The 16,945-nt window shown below is 50.8% G+C and overlaps 1 protein-coding gene across 2 annotated transcripts in view; it reads right to left on the reverse strand.

Moving 5' to 3' along the window:
• The window catches only part of wdr5 (WD repeat domain 5), a 114,029-nt gene that overhangs the window by 6,603 nt on the left and 90,481 nt on the right, over nt 1–16,945 (reverse strand). For both annotated transcript variants that reach the window (XM_048559001.2, XM_048559000.2), the window contains exons 10-13: nt 11,244–11,319; nt 9,223–9,256; nt 5,974–6,048; nt 5,005–5,092 (exon numbers count right to left, since the gene is read on the reverse strand). In XM_048559001.2, coding sequence (XP_048414958.1) covers nt 5,005–5,092; nt 5,974–6,048; nt 9,223–9,256; nt 11,244–11,319 — 273 coding nt within the window. The remainder of the gene's footprint in view (nt 1–5,004; nt 5,093–5,973; nt 6,049–9,222; nt 9,257–11,243; nt 11,320–16,945) is intronic.

The raw sequence follows: 16,945 nt of genomic DNA on the forward strand, positions 1-16,945 counted from the left end.
CCAGCGCAGAGGAGCCGTATGGTCACTGTACACGTGTACAACCCGCATGTGCCAGCAGCTGATGTCCTGACCTTCCTTGGAAGGCACGTGAAGGTGGAAGGGGACCTAACCAACATAATGGACCCCTTCGGGATCTGGACAAGAGGCAGGTCAGGGTGATGCTGAGGACGGGCGCGGACGGGAACATCATACACCCACCGTCCAGCTTCGCGATCGGCGGGAGCAAGGGTTACCTGACCTACGCAGGGCAACCCAAAGTCTGCCATGCCTGTGGGAGGTCAGGTCACGTGGCGGCCGACTGCAAAGTCACCATCTGCAGGGAGGATGGACACCTTGCAAAGGATTGCCCAAAGGAAAAAAGCTGCAACCTTTGTGGGGAAGCGGGCCACATCTACAGGGCATGCCCGCGGCGGGGGACCACCTACGCCCAGGTTGCTGGCAGGGGCAATGAGGGGCAAGCCCCCCTTGGAGGGGAGGAAGGCACCAGGCCCCTGCAAGGACCCCCCTAGTGTGTAGGAGGGCCAGGTCGTGCAGGAGGGACCAGCCCCGCAGGATGGACCCGAGGCCAGCAAAGCGCCCCTGCAGGCTCTGCTCCCCCCCCCCCCCCCTCCCAAACAACCCGGAGTCGACGGAGGCGGCCGCAGGTGACCCAGGGGAGTGGACGACAGTCCGGAAGGCGAGGAGGACGGCATGCCAGAGGGCCTCAGCTCCGCAGCCATCAGGCAGGAAGAGGCAGCTACAGGGGGGGCTATAAGAGCTCCTCTGACAAGGGGGATTCAGAGGAGGACCGCCCAAAGCAGAAGCTGAAGACTTCCACTGAGAAGGAAAGCAGCACCCCGGTTCCAGGGGACGGGAGGTGTCCTGAGGTTCCCTCCGACAACCAGCCTCATGCCGCTGGGGCCCTGGAGGGCCCCCTGGAACCTGCAGGCAGGAAGCAGGAAACAACGTGCCCCCAACCCGACCCAGAGCCGGACTCTCCTGCCTCCGTACTCCCGACGGGGGGATGCCACCCGGAAGGCAGCACGGATGGATTCCTGAGCCCGGACGGATTCCTGAGCCCGGACAGCGTCCAGCAGTTCGCCCGGGCAATGGGCATGAAGGGACGGATGGAGGGGCTGGACCTTGGACTCGGGGAGGGTACTGCGGTCACTGCCCACAATGGGGGTATGAGTTGCGAGCGTTAACGTGTGCAGCGTCAAGTCCACCGCAAGATGTGTGTCCACGTTGGCCTACCTGACCACTGTCAAGGCAGACCTCCTATTTCTGCAGGAGTGCGGGATACCGCACCTCGGCAGGTACGGGAAATGGTCCGGCGCCTGGACCTGTGGGCCTTCGATCTGATCGGTGGCTAACGACCGTCGCTCCTCGGCTATTCTGCTGCGGGGGTGCAACTTCACCATCTCAAGTTCAGGTGGTGGTGGGGGGGGGGGCGCCTCCTAGTGGCTGATGTCACTAACAGGAACGCTCGAGGCTGATCAATATGTATGCCCCAGGGGTACGGAGTGAACGGTTGGCCGTCCTGCAGCGGCTTCCACCCCTGCTGGCTACGTCCAGGCTGGTCATCCTAGGTGGAGACTTCAACTGCATCATCGATGCAGATGGAAGATCCGGCGTGGGGACAGTGGGTGGGGGGAGTCAACCGGACGTCACGTCCAGATTCCTGATGGGCACGGTGAAGGACGCCAAGCTACTCGACGTCTTCAGCACCCCTGCAGATGGAGCGCAGCGGAGATACACCTGGTCACGGCCAGACGGGTCTATCCGCTCAAGGATAGACTTCCTGTTTGTGTCACGGGCGCTCTCGGTCAGGTCCACTGGCGTCGAGCCGGTGTTCCTCTCTGACCACTGCCTCCTGCTGGCCAACTCTCACTTACAGGACGACCAGCAGGCCGGCAAGGGGATGTGGAAGCTCAACACAACTCTGTTGACCCCAGAGAACGTCGAGGAGCTTAAGAGGGAGTATGCCGGTTGGAGAACCGTGAAACCCCTCTTTGAGTCTCCGGGCGACTGGTGGGAGACAGTGAAGGAGAACATCGAGAGGTTCTTTGTCCTCAAGGATGTTCCGAAGGTGAGAGAGGCAGGGAAAGCTGTCGCGATTCCAGAAGAGGATGCAGAACCTGCTCCATCTGCAGTCGATGAGGGTCGATGTCACGGAGGACCTCTGTGAGGTGAGGGGCCAGCAAGCCTTGCTCTTCGCCGCGGAGGCCTCCAGGATAATCTTCCGGTCCAGGGTCCGCTCCGTGGAGCAGGACAAGACGTGCTCGCGTTTCTTCTTTCAGAATGTGCACAAACAGAGCTCTGTGCTTAGCTGGCTGAAGGAGGACGATGGCTCGGTGACGTCATCTCAGCCCGACATTTTGAGGATCAGCAGATCCTTCTATGCCGGACTGTACGACGCGAAGTCACCAGACAGCACGGCCTCCGAGTCGTTCCTGTCATCTATTACGGAGGTCTTAGATGACGGCATGAGGGAGTGGCTGGACCAGCCGAAATCCCTGGACGAGCTGACCAGAGCCCTCAAGTCCTTTGAGAGGAATAAGACTCCCGGGAGCGATGGCTTACCGGTTGAGCTGTATTCTGCTCTGTGGGACCTGGTCGGCCAGGACTTGGTGGAGGTGTACGATAGTGCGCTTCGGGCAGGGGAAATGTGCAAGTCCATGAGGAAGGGCATCATCACCCTCATTTACAAGAGGAAGGGGGAAGAGGGAAGAAATTAAGAATTGGCGTCCCATTTCACTATTGAACGTGGACTACAAAATCCTGGCCAAGGTCATAGCCAACCAGGTCAGGTCTGTCCTGGAGTCAGTGATTCACCCTGACCAAACCTGTGCTGTGCCGGGCAGGAAGATCGCTGACAGCCTCGCGGTCATCAGGGATACGATTGCCTACGTACAGGACAGGCGGGTGAACACCTGCCTCGTCAGCCTGGACCAGGAGAAGGCCTTCGACAGGGTCTCTCATGCTTACATCAGGGACGTGCTCTCCAAATTGGGGTTCGGGGAGGGCATCCGCAATTGGATCTGGCTGCTCTATACCAACATCGTTAGTGCAGTCTCGATCAACGGGTGGGAATCAGACAGTTTTCCCGTCAGATCTGGAGTCAGGCAGGGCTACCCGCTCTCTCCTGCCTTGTTCGTGTGCCGTGTGGAGCCCTTCGCCGCCTCCACCAGGAAGGAAGTGAGCCTGAAGGGCGTGACTATCCCAGGCAGTGGAGACCTTCAGGTCAAGACCTCTCTGTACATGGACGATGTCGCCGTCTTCTGCACCGATAGTCGGTCGGTGAGTAGACTATTGGACATCTGCGGCCAGTTTGAACTGGCCTCGGGTGCCAAACTCAATAGGGGTAAGAGCGAGGTCATGTTCTTCGAGAACTGGGACGACCGCTCCTTCGTCCCCTTCACCATCAGGACAGACTACCTGAAGGTGCTGGGTGTTTGGTTTGGTGGAGCTGGACCGTGCACTAAGACTTGGGAGGAGCGTATCACCAAACTGAAGCAGAAGCTGGGCAGGTGGACGCTCCGGTCCCTCTCCATCGCGGGTAAGAACCTGGTTGTCAGGTGTGAGGGCTTTTGGTACTGTTGTATGTGGCGCAGGCCTGGCCTATTCCCTGGACCTGCGCCGCTGCAGTCACCCGGGCCATCTTCCACTTCATTTGGGGGTCGAGGATGGACCGGGTCCGCAGGGACACCACGTACAAAGACCTGGGATAGGGGGAAAGGACGTACCGAACGCCACCCTCGCCCTGACCGCTACCTTTGTGTGCGGCTGCATCAAGCTGTGCGTAGATCCTCAGTGCGCAAACACCAAGTGTCACTACTTACTGAGGTTCTACCTGTCCCCGGTGTAGCGAAGGATGGGCCTGGCCTCGTTGCCACGGAACGCTCCGAGTAGTTGGACCGTTCCGTACCACCTGTCCTTTGTGGAGAAATTTTTGAAAGGAAACACCTTTGACCACAAGGCCGTGAGGCAGTGGTCAGCACGTAGTATCCTCGAGACCCTCCGGGAATAGGAGAGGGTGGATCCCGTCGTGTGGTTCCCCACGCAGACTGCCAAAGTTGTTTGGCAGAATGCCTCATTGCCAGAACTTTCAACAAGCACAAGGACATTGCTTGGCTGGCGGTGAGAGGGGCTCTGTGAGATCCTTTATGCATGCCCGGGATCTCTGCACCACTGCACGCTGCCCTCAAGGCGGCTGCGGGGGGGGATGAGACTGTCTGTCACCTCCTTCTGGAGTGTGCCTATGCGCAGGAGGTCTGGAGGGGGATGCAGTGGTATTTGTTGAGGTTCGTCCCGAGCAGCTCCGTGACGCAGGACTCCGTGCTCTATGGGCTGTTTCCCGGGATGCACACCGAGACCAACATCAACTGTGCCTGGAGGACCATCAATGCGGTGAAAGATGCTCTTTGGTCTGCCTGCAACTTGCTAGTCTGTCAGCTGAAAGAAATGACCCCGACCGAGTGTTGCAGACTGGCATACTCCAAGGTCCAGGACTACATGCTGAGGGACGCGCTAAAGCTTGGGGCAGCCGCCGCCAAGGCGCGGTGGGGAAAGACCACGGTATGAAACCCCTCATCCAGAATAGAAAAAAGGGTCCTGTCTGGTAACTGGGCCCAGCTGGCGCCTTCCCCAACTGGTCAGGGGGCCAACGGCTACTGTGCGGGGTGACAACTGCCGGGGTGTTTTCTTTGCTTTGTTTTTTCTTTGTTTTGTTTTTGCCTTTAGTTGGGTGTACGTACCCCCTGGGTAACCCGGAGCGGCTTGCATGGCTGGGTAGGTGTATAAATTTTTTTTTGTACATTCTATGAATAAAGTATATTTTTTCAAATAAAACAAAAAGTGACAAAACATCTGAAAACTAACCTTCCAACTCAGCGAGCAAACTCACATCCAGAAACTCAGCCTGAGCTACAAATCTTCTCAAAACCTGTAATGCTACATTTCTATGTTGTAACCCGAGTACTCCAACCCCGTGAATGTGGTTTTCAGACAAGGGACCAGACTCACCTGTGTGTCCCTGTAGTTTTTGCACTATCTCCTTCGTCTGGAGGTTCCATATGTCCACAAAGTTGTCCTCAGATCCCGAGACAATCCACTTCAAAAAAAAAATCTCAATTATTCGTGAAAAAATTACACAATTCACAGAACAGAAACAGGCCATTCCACCCAACAGGTCTATGCTGATGGTCAGGCTTCACACTTCACCCCACCTAAGAAACATTCTTTCATTTCTTATTCCTTAATGGAGCTGCTTCCCCTTTAATGTATCCACACCATTTCCTTCAACTGCTTTCTCTGGGGACAGTTCCACATTCTCCCCACTTTCTGGATAAAGGAGTATCTCTACAGTTCCTGAATGGATTTGTGTTTTATGGTTCTTCAGTTCTGGTCTTCACTATATACATAAACATTTTCTCTACAGCTACCTGACCAAGCTCTTCCATGACTTTAAGCAACTCCAGCCAAATTGGTCCTCCCTGCTCAGGTACCCAGTTGTAAGATCACCTTTACAAATCTCCTTCCATTTTGAACTACGGAGACCAGAACTGTTCAGTGTTAACTGTACGTAAGTTTACACAGATTGACATGTAACCTAAAACATCTCACTCTGATCACAGCTTACTAACAGAAGTTGTGTCTCAGAGCTCTTACAGGAAGCAGACGGTTTCCATCCTTGATTTATAGCCATGTTAGGACCATAGCGCCAGTCTCCAATTCTAAACAGGGAACCTGCCCCTTTATTGTCGTCCAACAACCCTAACTGACAACACCAGGGATTGGCCAAGAGGAACACTCTTCGCAGTTCAGGAACTTGGCAAAGCTAATACAGAATGATGACTTGGAGAGCGAATGGCCAAGGCCACAGACCCCAGCAGTCAGCCAACAACTCCAAGAGCAAGAATCTAATTACACCATAGTCTGTAACATAAACTGGGTAACCACATCCCAGAATACAAGGCAAACTGTTGGACTTACCTTGCCACCAGTAACTGAGAAGTTGGCGAATATGCAGTACTTCTCATTCTTGTGTCCTGTGTAGGTCTTTAAACACTGAAACACATACATTAAGTGTCAGCAACTCTTCCCAGCTGGCATTCCATCAGCGATCATCAGTTAAAGCGACCAGTGACACACAGGGACTTTAGGAACTGCCCTATTGCAACATTCCCTGTAAAGGGCATTCTGGAGCTGCTCAGAGGTCCCATGCCAACTGGCATGTTGACACAGTGACTTTCGCATATGGAAGCTGCTGCTGCACGTGAGCCTTGGGGGTTCAATGCGCAGGAAGAAAATTAGAGGGGAACTTAGCTCTTTGGGCCATTAAAGGTGGAGGATATCAAAGGTTCAAATATAAATTCGCAAAGTGGAATGGGGTAATGTTACTTCTTTGATGGTGAATGTCTCAACTCAGAGGTTGCATAACAAAAAGAAACTCGCAGGCACTGTACACTCATTTGATACTGAGGTCAAAATCTATAGAATATACAGGATTCAGAAATTCTGATTTTTCACCATGCACTTTGTAAAAAAAGAGTTGGATTCTCCCTCTGGTCTAATTGCCAAAAATATCACGGGAGGCAGTCATTTAACCCATCATCCCTGTGCCAACTCTTTGAAATTCAATAAAATTCACCCAACCCTGTTCCCCTAACTTGCATCATACTCCTGCACGTTTTTCCTTTTCAACAATTTATCCGATTCCCTTTAGAAGTTTGACAAATTTGATTCTACTGCCCTTTCACATGGCAGATTCAAGGTCATAAATCTCACAGTTAAATGGCGACTCGAATCTCCTGTCTCGTTTTCCATTTAAACTATTGGGTTCAGGTACTGAGCAGCACAGACCACATGTGGGTCTCAGAGTCAAGGTCAGACGGTGCTGAATAAGCTGAAGAGATTGGCCTATAGGGAGGATAGAGCTGAATTCATCACTGCTGGGAAACTATTTCAAATTAGTTTCTTTGACACCTTCCCCAGGACCTGCATCTGACAGTTCAAGTGACGCTGATTTCAATGGTACAGCCCCTACTTTCCCCAGTGCTCGTGCCGGTGCCCCTGGAATCAAAATCCAATTCTCCCACAACAGACTGTGAGCCACACATTCATTTCTCTACTTTAGTTACCCTACTCCAATTTGCTGGTGATTCAGGTACCAACAAGGCATGATCAACACTGAGGTTCTGCTTTTCAATTTAGGCCCTAGTTACCCATGTACAAAGTACAAAGAACAAAGAACATTAGAGCACAGGAACAGGTCCTTCAGCCCTCCAAACCTGCGCCGATCCAGATTCTCTATCTAAACCTGTTGCCTATTTTCCAAGCATCTGTATCCCTCTGCTCCCTGCCCATTTGTGTATCTGTCTAGATACATCTTAAAGGATTCTATCATGCCCGCCTCTACCACCTCTGCTGGCAACACGTTCCAGGCACCCACCACCCTCCGAGTAAAGAACTTTCCACGCAAACCTCCCTTAAACTGTTCCCCTCTCACCTTGCAATCGTGACCCCTAGTAATCAAGTCCCCCACTCTGGGGAAAAAGCTTTTTGCTATCCACTCCGTCTATGCCTCTCATGATTTTGTAGACCTCAATCAGGTCCCCCCTCAACTTCCGTCTTTCTAAAGTAAATAATCCTAAAGTACTCAACCTCTCTTCATAGCTAGCACCCTCCATACCAAGCAACATCCTGGTGAACCTCCGCTACACCCTCTCCAAAGCATCCATATCCTTTAGATAATGTGGCGACCAGAACTGTACGCAGTATTCCAAATGTGGTCAACCCAAAGTCCTTTACAGTTGCAACATGATCTGCCAACTCTTGTACTCAAAACCCCATCCGATGAAGGAAAGCGTACCATGCTTTCTTGACCACTATCGACCTGCGTTGCCACCTTCAGGGTACAATGGACCTGAACTCCCAGATCTCTCTGTGCATCAATTTTCCCCAGGGCTTTTCCATTTACCGTATACTTCACTCTTGAATGTGATGGTCCAAAATGCATCACCTCGCATTTGCCTGGATTGAACTGCATCTGCTATTTCTCCGCCAGCTCTCCAATCTATCTGTATTCTGTTGCATTCTCCGACAGTCCCCTTCACTATCTGCTACTCCACCAATCTTAGTGTCAGCTGCAAACTTGCTAATCAGACCATCTATACCTTCCTCCGGATCGTTTATGTATATCACAGACAACAGTGGTCCCAACATGGATCCCTATGGAACACCACTGGTCACAGTTCTCCATTTTGAGAAACTCCCTTCCACTACAACTCTAACTCCTTTTGCCTAGGCAGTTCTCTATCCATCTGGCTTGTACACCTTGGACCTCATGCAACTTCATTTTCTCCATCAGTCTACCATGGGGAACCTTACATGTAAATGACATCTACAGCCCTTCCCTCATCTATCAACTTTGAGGAAGTGACCATTGTACCTATCACTGATAAGCCCATTTTCTTCCAAACGTAAATAGATCCTATCCCTCAGTATCTTCTCCTGCAGCTTCCCCAACACTGACATCAGCCTCACCGGTCTATAATTACCCGGATGATCCTTGCTACCCTTCTTAAATTAGGGGACAACATTAGCAATTCTCCAGTCCTCCAGGGCCTCACCCGTGCTGAAGGATGCTGCAAAGATGTGCATTAAGGCTCCAGCTATTTCCCCTCTCAGTTCCCTCAGTAACCTCGGACAGATCTCACCGGACCTGGGGACTTTTAGAATACCCAACACATCAGCGCGTGCCCCCTCCCCCATGCCAACTTGAGCTAGAGTACTCAACATCTATCCCTAACCTCAACATCAGTCATGTCCCTCTCCTCAGTGAATATGGAAGTTAAGTACTCATTAAGAATCTCACTCATCTTCTCTGACTCCTCGCGTAACTTCCCTCCTTTGTCCTGGAGTGGGCCAACCCTTTCCCTAGTTACCCTCTTGCTCCTTATGTACGGATAAAAGGCTTTGGGATTTTCCCTAACCCTGTTTGCTAACAGTAGGTAGAATCTCCTACTTGACCCTGTCTGTACTATTGTTAACCACACCTGGCACCAGGCAGCGCAGCACAGCACAACCTTCTGGGCTCTCATTCAACTGTAAAAGAATTGTTAGTATTCCCTGGTGACATCAGTCCCTGCTATCACTGCATTCCTTTAACTATCCCCACGTCAGTGAATTCATGAACGGGAAAGCAGGGGAAATATAAACCATTAGCCTTGCTACACATACCTTTCCTTTACTGTAGTCCCAAAGTTTCAATGTGCTGGAAAAGAGAAATTTTTCTGTCAGTAAATGGAAGTCTGGAGTTATCCAAGCAAAGTCAGATCACAGCTGTTCCGGCTCCAGACCAAAGCAGCTTTGGTCCCCTTCCTTGGCCCAGCTCACAAACATTTCCTCATCCCAACAAGTCTTTAGCACAGTAGATCTAACACTACCAGAGGACGTGAAAAAGTTTATTTCATGGGAGGCAAATACAGTTGGTTGGGGAAGGATTTGTTACCCAGTCCTAACCGCTCTTAAGCGGGTGGCTTGCTGGGCCATTACAGAGGGCAGTTAAGAGTCAGCCCCATTGCTGTGCACCTGGAGGCATACGTAGGCCAGACCAGGTAAGGAAAGGACAGCATATTGTGTCCCAAAAGGACTTTAGTGAAGCTGGTGGGTTTTCACAGCAATATACGATATTTCCATGATCAGACTGTCATCGTACCCATACCAGCATTAGCTCGGACCTTGAGATTACTAACCCAATGATACGACAACTATTTTACCCTATCCGCCTATAATGTGACAGATGAACTAGAAAGGTCACACTCAGTGACCTGAGCACAGAGTCGCTGTTACAACAGTGCTGTCCTGTTAAGGGGCCCATTTCAACACTTCAAACCAACAAAGTTATATCAATATCTCACAGGCTCAGTGTCACCCACCTACTGGAATAAACCACAAGCAAAGTGATTCAAGAGGAGAGGGGAAGTAGGGTATGGAGCCCAGTGAGAATGGGGCTGCCATCAGGCAGGTGGCCTTCATGGCTTGATGCTGGATGGGGTGAGGTGGCATTGGAACATCTCTACAATTCATGGAGTATGTGAAAGACTAGAAAATACCAAACCGTTTGGATACCTTCAGGAATTCAACAGGATTTTACCAAGGGAGAAGGGAACTCATTACAATGGGCTACAATCTACTTGCTGATTAAAGACACCAAGTAACTTTGGAAAAACAACCACGTAAGGCTTTTATTGCCCTTCGTTGCAGGAATCGGAGTTTTGGAAGATACTATACTGCCCCTGTGCTGATGGCTGCCGAGCAAACCTTTCTGATCTATTTTAAAAACCCAGGAAAGTCAGTCGGATGAAAGACTCCAAAGTTTGCAGTAAAAGTTGCCCCAATTTCTCTGGAGGAAGACTAGGGGGTTTTATCAAGTTTAAACCTCTCAGTATTTTGATTACTTTGTAAACCAAGAGAAGCTGAACTGTGACATTTTCAAAGACTTGAAGCCAAAAGGATTTGGTAAAAACAAAACTAGCTGCAAGATTTTCCATCAGTCTGCATAAATTAGCAATTTGATTTTGTCAACGAGAAATGTGAATGATTCTAAGAAATTGTCAAATTCTCTTTTGGTTTTCAGATACTGGCCAACAGGTGTTTTCTTTCACCTTTCTTTTAAAGGAAAATCTCTGGAAAGTCTTTGACCTTTGTGCTGTGCGTCTATTTGTGTTGGGATGAACAGAGAAGATCATTCTTATTGTAGATCCTAGTTTACATGTTAACCAATCTTGTTACACGTTTTCAGAAATGAGTTTTGTTTAATAATGAAAACCTAGTCTTATTTTTGGATGGCAGTGCGAAAAGGCAAAAATTGCCCATTTTAGAGATTGAATCAACATGTTTATACCAAACCTGCAACTGACTGAGCAAGGGGGCTTGGTTATGAGAACATTCTTTATGGCAATCACAACAGGATAAGAGCTGTGGTGCATGTGTTTCTGTCTGTGGGGTGGGAGAGGGGAATTAAGTGATATAAAGGCATGGGTGGAGTTGTCGGAAGAAATAGCACATTGTCTCACTGTGGACTGATGTTCAAGTGACTTGTATTTATCTCCACCAGTGCAGAATCAATCTTCTTCATGCCTTCGCGAGGGGGCTACAGAGTGGGGAAGTTAGAAACAGCCAGAAAGCCCAAATTTAGGGAAAAAGGCACTAATCAAGAGTGAAATTAGTGAATGTGATAATAGGTAGGAGTTCCTTACTTGTCAAGTGTTGCTGCCAGAATGTATTTCCCATTTGGGGAGAATTTCACAAAGGACACAGGAGGATTATCATCATCTGTTGAGAGAAAGGTACTGTTATGAAAAAGTTCGAAATTGACAACTGGTCCCACTGCTTCACGGCCAACCGAATGGATCTTAAATACCCCCAGAGCACAGAAATTATTTTTCCAATGGAATTTCTGCACCATGAGCGGATAGGTAAGTTTGACTCTGGCCCTTTGTTAATCATTGTAACAGCCAGCCAAACACAGCAAGCCAAAATGATTTGAGACATTCATCCTTGGTCTATGCAGATGTCAGTCACAACTGTCATTGTCCAGTGGCCCCTGGATTAGAGACTGGGAACAAGTAGCTAATTCCTGCTCCCTGTCTATTGATCCTGGTTTAATCAAGCAGGGTTCCAAGCCCTGATACCTCCTGGAAAACATGTGGAGCAGATTGTGCCAGGCTACAATGCCTGTCTCAGCTTATAAACAGACCCAATTTAATTTCACTTGAACTAGTTAACACTGGTCACGAGAAGTAAGATACCAGGAAAAGGGCAACAGAAGCTGAGGTGCCACACAAGCACCTTGTACTTGTAAAAACCAAAAAAAACCTCGATAACATGGACGTGATAACAACGGTTAGCGTTTTGGGTCAAGCCTCCTATCCTTTGAGGAAGGGTCACTCGACCCGAAACATTAACTCTAATTTCTCTCCACAGACCTGTTGAGCTTTTGCAGCAATTTCTGTTTTTCTTTGACTTACAGCATCTGCAGTTCTTTAAGTTTTTATGCGACAACAAGGCCTGTTGTGTAGGGGTTGGGGAAAGACATGGGTAAGGCTCAAACCATAAATTTTGTGAACTTGACATAGAGTCTGGAATGCTGCAGGGCCCTCAAGCAGAAAATGAGGTGCGGTTCTTCCAGTTGGGGCTGAGCTACACTACAGCAAGCCTGAGACAAAGATGTTGGCCAGGCAACAAGGTGGTGTGTTAAATTGGCAGGCAACTAGAAGCACAGGGTTCTTACTGCAGGCAGGATACAGATGTTCTGTGAAGCAGTTACCCAGTCCATGCTTCATCTCCCCAGTGTAGAGGAGACCACACTGTGAGCAGTGAATGCAGTAGACTAGACTGTGTGAAGTGTAGGTAAAGAACTGCTTCACCTGGAAGGAATGTTTGAGCCCTTGGACACTGAGGACGTAAACAGACAGGTGTTACATCTTCTGTGGTTGCAGGGGAAGGTGTCATATACATCCTCATATCCTGCTTCCTGCAAAGCATTCCATTCTCCCAGTTCTTCATTGCATCTGTTCCGATGATGCCAACTTTAACAAGGCATCCTTCAAAATGCTCAACTTCTTCCTCAACTAAGAATTCCCTAGCAGTTTTGTTGACAGGGCCCTCAACTGGACTCCATCCCCTGCATTTCAACAGTCAAACACTCCCTCAACTGTGGTAGGGTCCCCCTTGTCATTACCTACAACTGCATCAAGATCCACATCCAGAGGATCATTAGTTGCTTTGCCCAACTCCAGCAAGATGCCGCCACCAGTCACCTTTTCCCCTTCCCTCATTTATCAGTATTCCACAGGGACCGTACCCCCTGGGACACTCTGGTCTACTCTTCCTGGTCTACTCTTCTTTCACTCCCTACACACCCCTCAGCACCTTCCCCGCAACCACAGAACATGCAACATGTGCCCATTTACTTCATCCCTCCTAATACCCAGAGGCCCAAACATACCTTCCAGATGAGGCAGCACTTTACCTGGACTTCCCAGAATCTATCAGCTGCATTCACTGCTCACAACACAGTCTCCTTTACACTGGGGAAACAAAGTGCAGACTGGGTGACTGCTTCACAGAACATCTACGTTTAGCGCGCAAAGAAGAACCTGATCTTCCAGCTATAAAGATAGTAGGAACAGTAGATGCTGGGGATTCTGAGTTAGCAAGGTGTAGAGCTGGATGAACACAGCAGGCCAAGCAGCGGGGGAGCAGGAAGGCTGACGTTTTGGGCCTAGACCCTTCTTCAGAAATGGGGGAGGGGAAGAGAGCTCTGAAATAAATAGAGAGATGGTGGAGAGAAGACGGTGGAGAGGAGACAGACAGGTCAAAGAGGCAGGGATGGAGCCAGTGAAAGTGAGCGTAGGTAGGAAATGGGGGTGTGGCTTGAGGTGGGAGGAGGGGATAGATGGGAGGAAGAACAGGTTAGGGAGGCAAGACAAGCTGGGCTGGTTTTGGGGTGTGGTGGGGGGTGGATTTTGAAGCTTGCGAAATCCACATTGATACCATTGGGCTGCAGGGTTCCCAAGCAGAATATGAGTTGCTGTTCCTGAAACCTTCAGGTGGCATCATTGTGGCACTGCAGGAGGCCCATGATGGACATATCGTATGAGGAAATGATTGGGGGCGGGGGGGGGGAAAGAGAGAGAGAGAGGGAGAGAGAGAGAGGGAGGGAGAGAGAGAGAGAGAGAGAGAGAGGGAGGGAGAGAGAGAGAGAGAGAGAGAGAGAGAGAGAGAGAGAGAGAGAGAGAGAGAGAGAGAGAGAGAGAGAGAGTTGAAATGGTTCGCGACTAGGAGGTGCAGTTGTTTAGTGCGATCAGAGCATAGGTATTCTGCAAAGCAGTCCACAAGCCTCCGCTTGGTTTCCCCGATGTAGAGGAGGCCACAATGGGAACATCGGACGCAGTATACCACATTAGCAGATGTGTAGGTGAACATCTGCTTGATGTGGAAAGTCTTTTTGGGGCCTGGGGTGGGGTTGAGGGGGGAGGTGTAGGGGTAGGTCTAGCACTTCCTGCAGTTGCAGGGGAAAGTGCCGGGGGTGGTGGGGAGAGTGGGGCAGACAAGGTAGTCACGCAGAGAGTGGTCCCTCCAGAAAGCAGATAAGGGTGGGGAGGGAAAAATGTCTTTGGTGGTGGGGTCGGATTGCAGATGACGGAAGTGTCAGAGGACGATACGTTGGATCCGGAGGTTGGTGGGGTGGTACACCAGGACGAGGGGGATTCTGTTTTGGCTGTTATTACGGGGATGGGGTGTGAGGGATGAGTTGCGGGAAATGCGGGGAACACGGTCGAGGGCATTCTTGACTACTTTGGTGGGGTGGGGGGGGGGGGGGGAGAGGAAGTTGCGGTCCATGAAAAATGAGGTCATCTGAGATGTACAGTAGTGGAATGCCTCATCCTGGGAGTAGAAGCGTTGGAGGCGAAGGAATTGGGAATAGAAGATGGCATTTTTGCAGAAGGGTGGGTGGAGGTGGTGTATTCTAGGTAGCTGTGGGAGTTGGTGGGCTTGAAATGAATATTGGTTTCTAGGTGGTTGCCAGAGTTGGAGACAGAAAGATTCAGGAAGGAGCGAGAAGTATCAGAGATTGTCCAGGTGAACTTGAGGTTGGGGTGGAAGGTTTTGGTAAAGTGGATGAACTGTTCAAGCTCCTTGTGGGAGCACGAGGCAGCACCGATACAGTCAATGTAATGGAAGATGTGGGGGTTTGGGGCAATGTAGCTACAGAAGAGGGAAATGTTCCACGTAATCTACAAAGAGGCAGGCATAGCTTGGGCCCATGTGGGTAACCATGGCCACCCCATTTGTAGGAAATGGGAGGAATTGAAGCAGAAGCTGTTGAGAATGAGGATCAGTTTGGCCAGGCGGACGAGGGTGTCAGTGGAGGGAGGCTGGTCAGGCCTGCAGGACAGAAAGAAGCAGAGGGCCTTTTGGCCATCTGTATGGGGAATGAGGTGTATAGGGACTGGACATCCATGGTAAAGATGAGGTGTTGGGGACCGGGGAATTGAAAGTTCTGGAGGAGGGGGAGGGTGTGGGTGGTGTCACGGGCATAGGTAGGGAGTTCCTGGACCAAAGGGGAGAAAATAGATTTGAGATAGGTGGAGATGAGTTCAGTGGGGCAGGAGCAGGCGGAGACAATGGGTCGGCCAGGACAGTCAGGTTTGTGGATTTTGGGAAGGAGATAGAAACGGGCCGTACAGGGTTGGGGAACGATGAGTTTGGAGGCTGTGGGTGGGAGGTCACCTCAGGTGATGAGGTTGTGGACGGTTTGGGAGATGATGTTTTGGTGCTTGGAAGTGGGGTTGTGATCAAGGGGTCACAATAGGAGGTGGCGTCAGAGAGTTGGTGGCGGGCTTCGGTGATGTAGAGGTCAGTGCGCCATACTACAACTGCACCTTCCTTGTCCGCAGATTTAATGATGAGGTCGGGATGGGAGCAGAGGGAGCGGAGGGCTGCACATTCTGCAGGGGAGAGGTTGAAGTGGGTGAGGGGGTGGAGAGGTTGAAGCGATTGATGTCTCAACGGCAATTGGAGGTGAAGAGGTCGAGGGAGGGTAGGAGGACTTGGGATGGTGTCCAAGAGGAGGGGGTGCGTTGGGGGGGGGGGGGGGGGGGGGGGAGGAGAAGGGGTCAGTAGAGAGAGGGTTAGGCTCATGATTGAAAAGGTAAGCTTGGAGACGGTGGATAAACTGTTCAACCGTGACCGGTATTTGTTAATGTATGGGTAGATGGGGGACAAAGGTGAGCCCTTTACTGAGGGCTGACCATGCGTCCTCAGTAAGGGGGAGATCTGGGCGGGATAGTGAAGACCTGGTAGGGCTGAGTGCTACTGTCTCCTCTGGAGCTGCTGGCTGTGGAGGCGATGGGTGGAGTGACGTCAGCGTTGGTGGTGGGCCGTGCGGTGTCGGCAGCAGTGGGCGATCACATCCTGAACCAAACCAGGTACCACAGCCACATCACCTTTCTTGGTACCTACCTACGGAGCCAGATCATCCCGAATGGGCTACAGTCCACATTCAGGCCTTGCCAATTTGGCCCCAACCGTGACAATGTCTACATTCAGAACACTGAGATCCTTCTGAAACATTTCTCCCTGCACCTCCTGAAACACACACTGGTAGCCTGTACCTCCTGGCACTACAATCAAGCTAACCCCAGCTCAGAGCTTCCCTCTCCCAGACCTGCAAAGGACTTCTCCTGTTTTTTGTTATTCTTTGCAGGATCCACAACCTGAACTCTCAATTCCACTCAGCTTTATTCGACACTAAAAGCTAAGTACAGTAAACTTACTGGTGCCTACCACCCAAAACAGGATTCCTCCACCTCCCAAACCCCCAACCCTACCCTGGATATTCCCCACAATGTTCAAGCCACCATTGGCCATGTGGCCACTGTCAGAGCACTCACAGATGAGGTCACATTCTCTTTTGCTGGGTACACCACTTCCAGGACGGCAAACATCGACATCGCTGCAGATGTCACCGCCTCCATTTCCGAGGCCAACGCCACAGACACCGAGGACGCACCTACCGTCACTTCTGCTGCCGCCAACGCCTACCCAGCTCCGCCCTCCACCGACACCTGCACAGCCAGCAGTTCCAGAGGAGACAGCAGCACCCAGACCTGCCGGGTGTTCACCATCCCACCCCACCCCCAGGCCTCCCCCTTGCTGACGATGAACGGTCAGTCCTCAGTAAAGGGTTCACCTTTGTCCCCCTCCACCCAAACATCAATGAATACGCTCGGTTCACACTAAACAACTGCACCTCCCAGTCGCAAACCATTTCCACTCCCCCTCCCATTCTTTAGATGACATGTCCATCATGGGCCTCCTGCAGTGCCACAATGATGCCACCCGCAGGTTGCAGGAGCAGCAACTCATATTCCGTTGGGAACCCTGCAGCCTA

Source organism: Stegostoma tigrinum, chromosome 29 (genome assembly GCF_030684315.1).
Source record: "Stegostoma tigrinum isolate sSteTig4 chromosome 29, sSteTig4.hap1, whole genome shotgun sequence".
Classification (NCBI taxonomy): domain Eukaryota; kingdom Metazoa; phylum Chordata; class Chondrichthyes; order Orectolobiformes; family Stegostomatidae; genus Stegostoma; species Stegostoma tigrinum.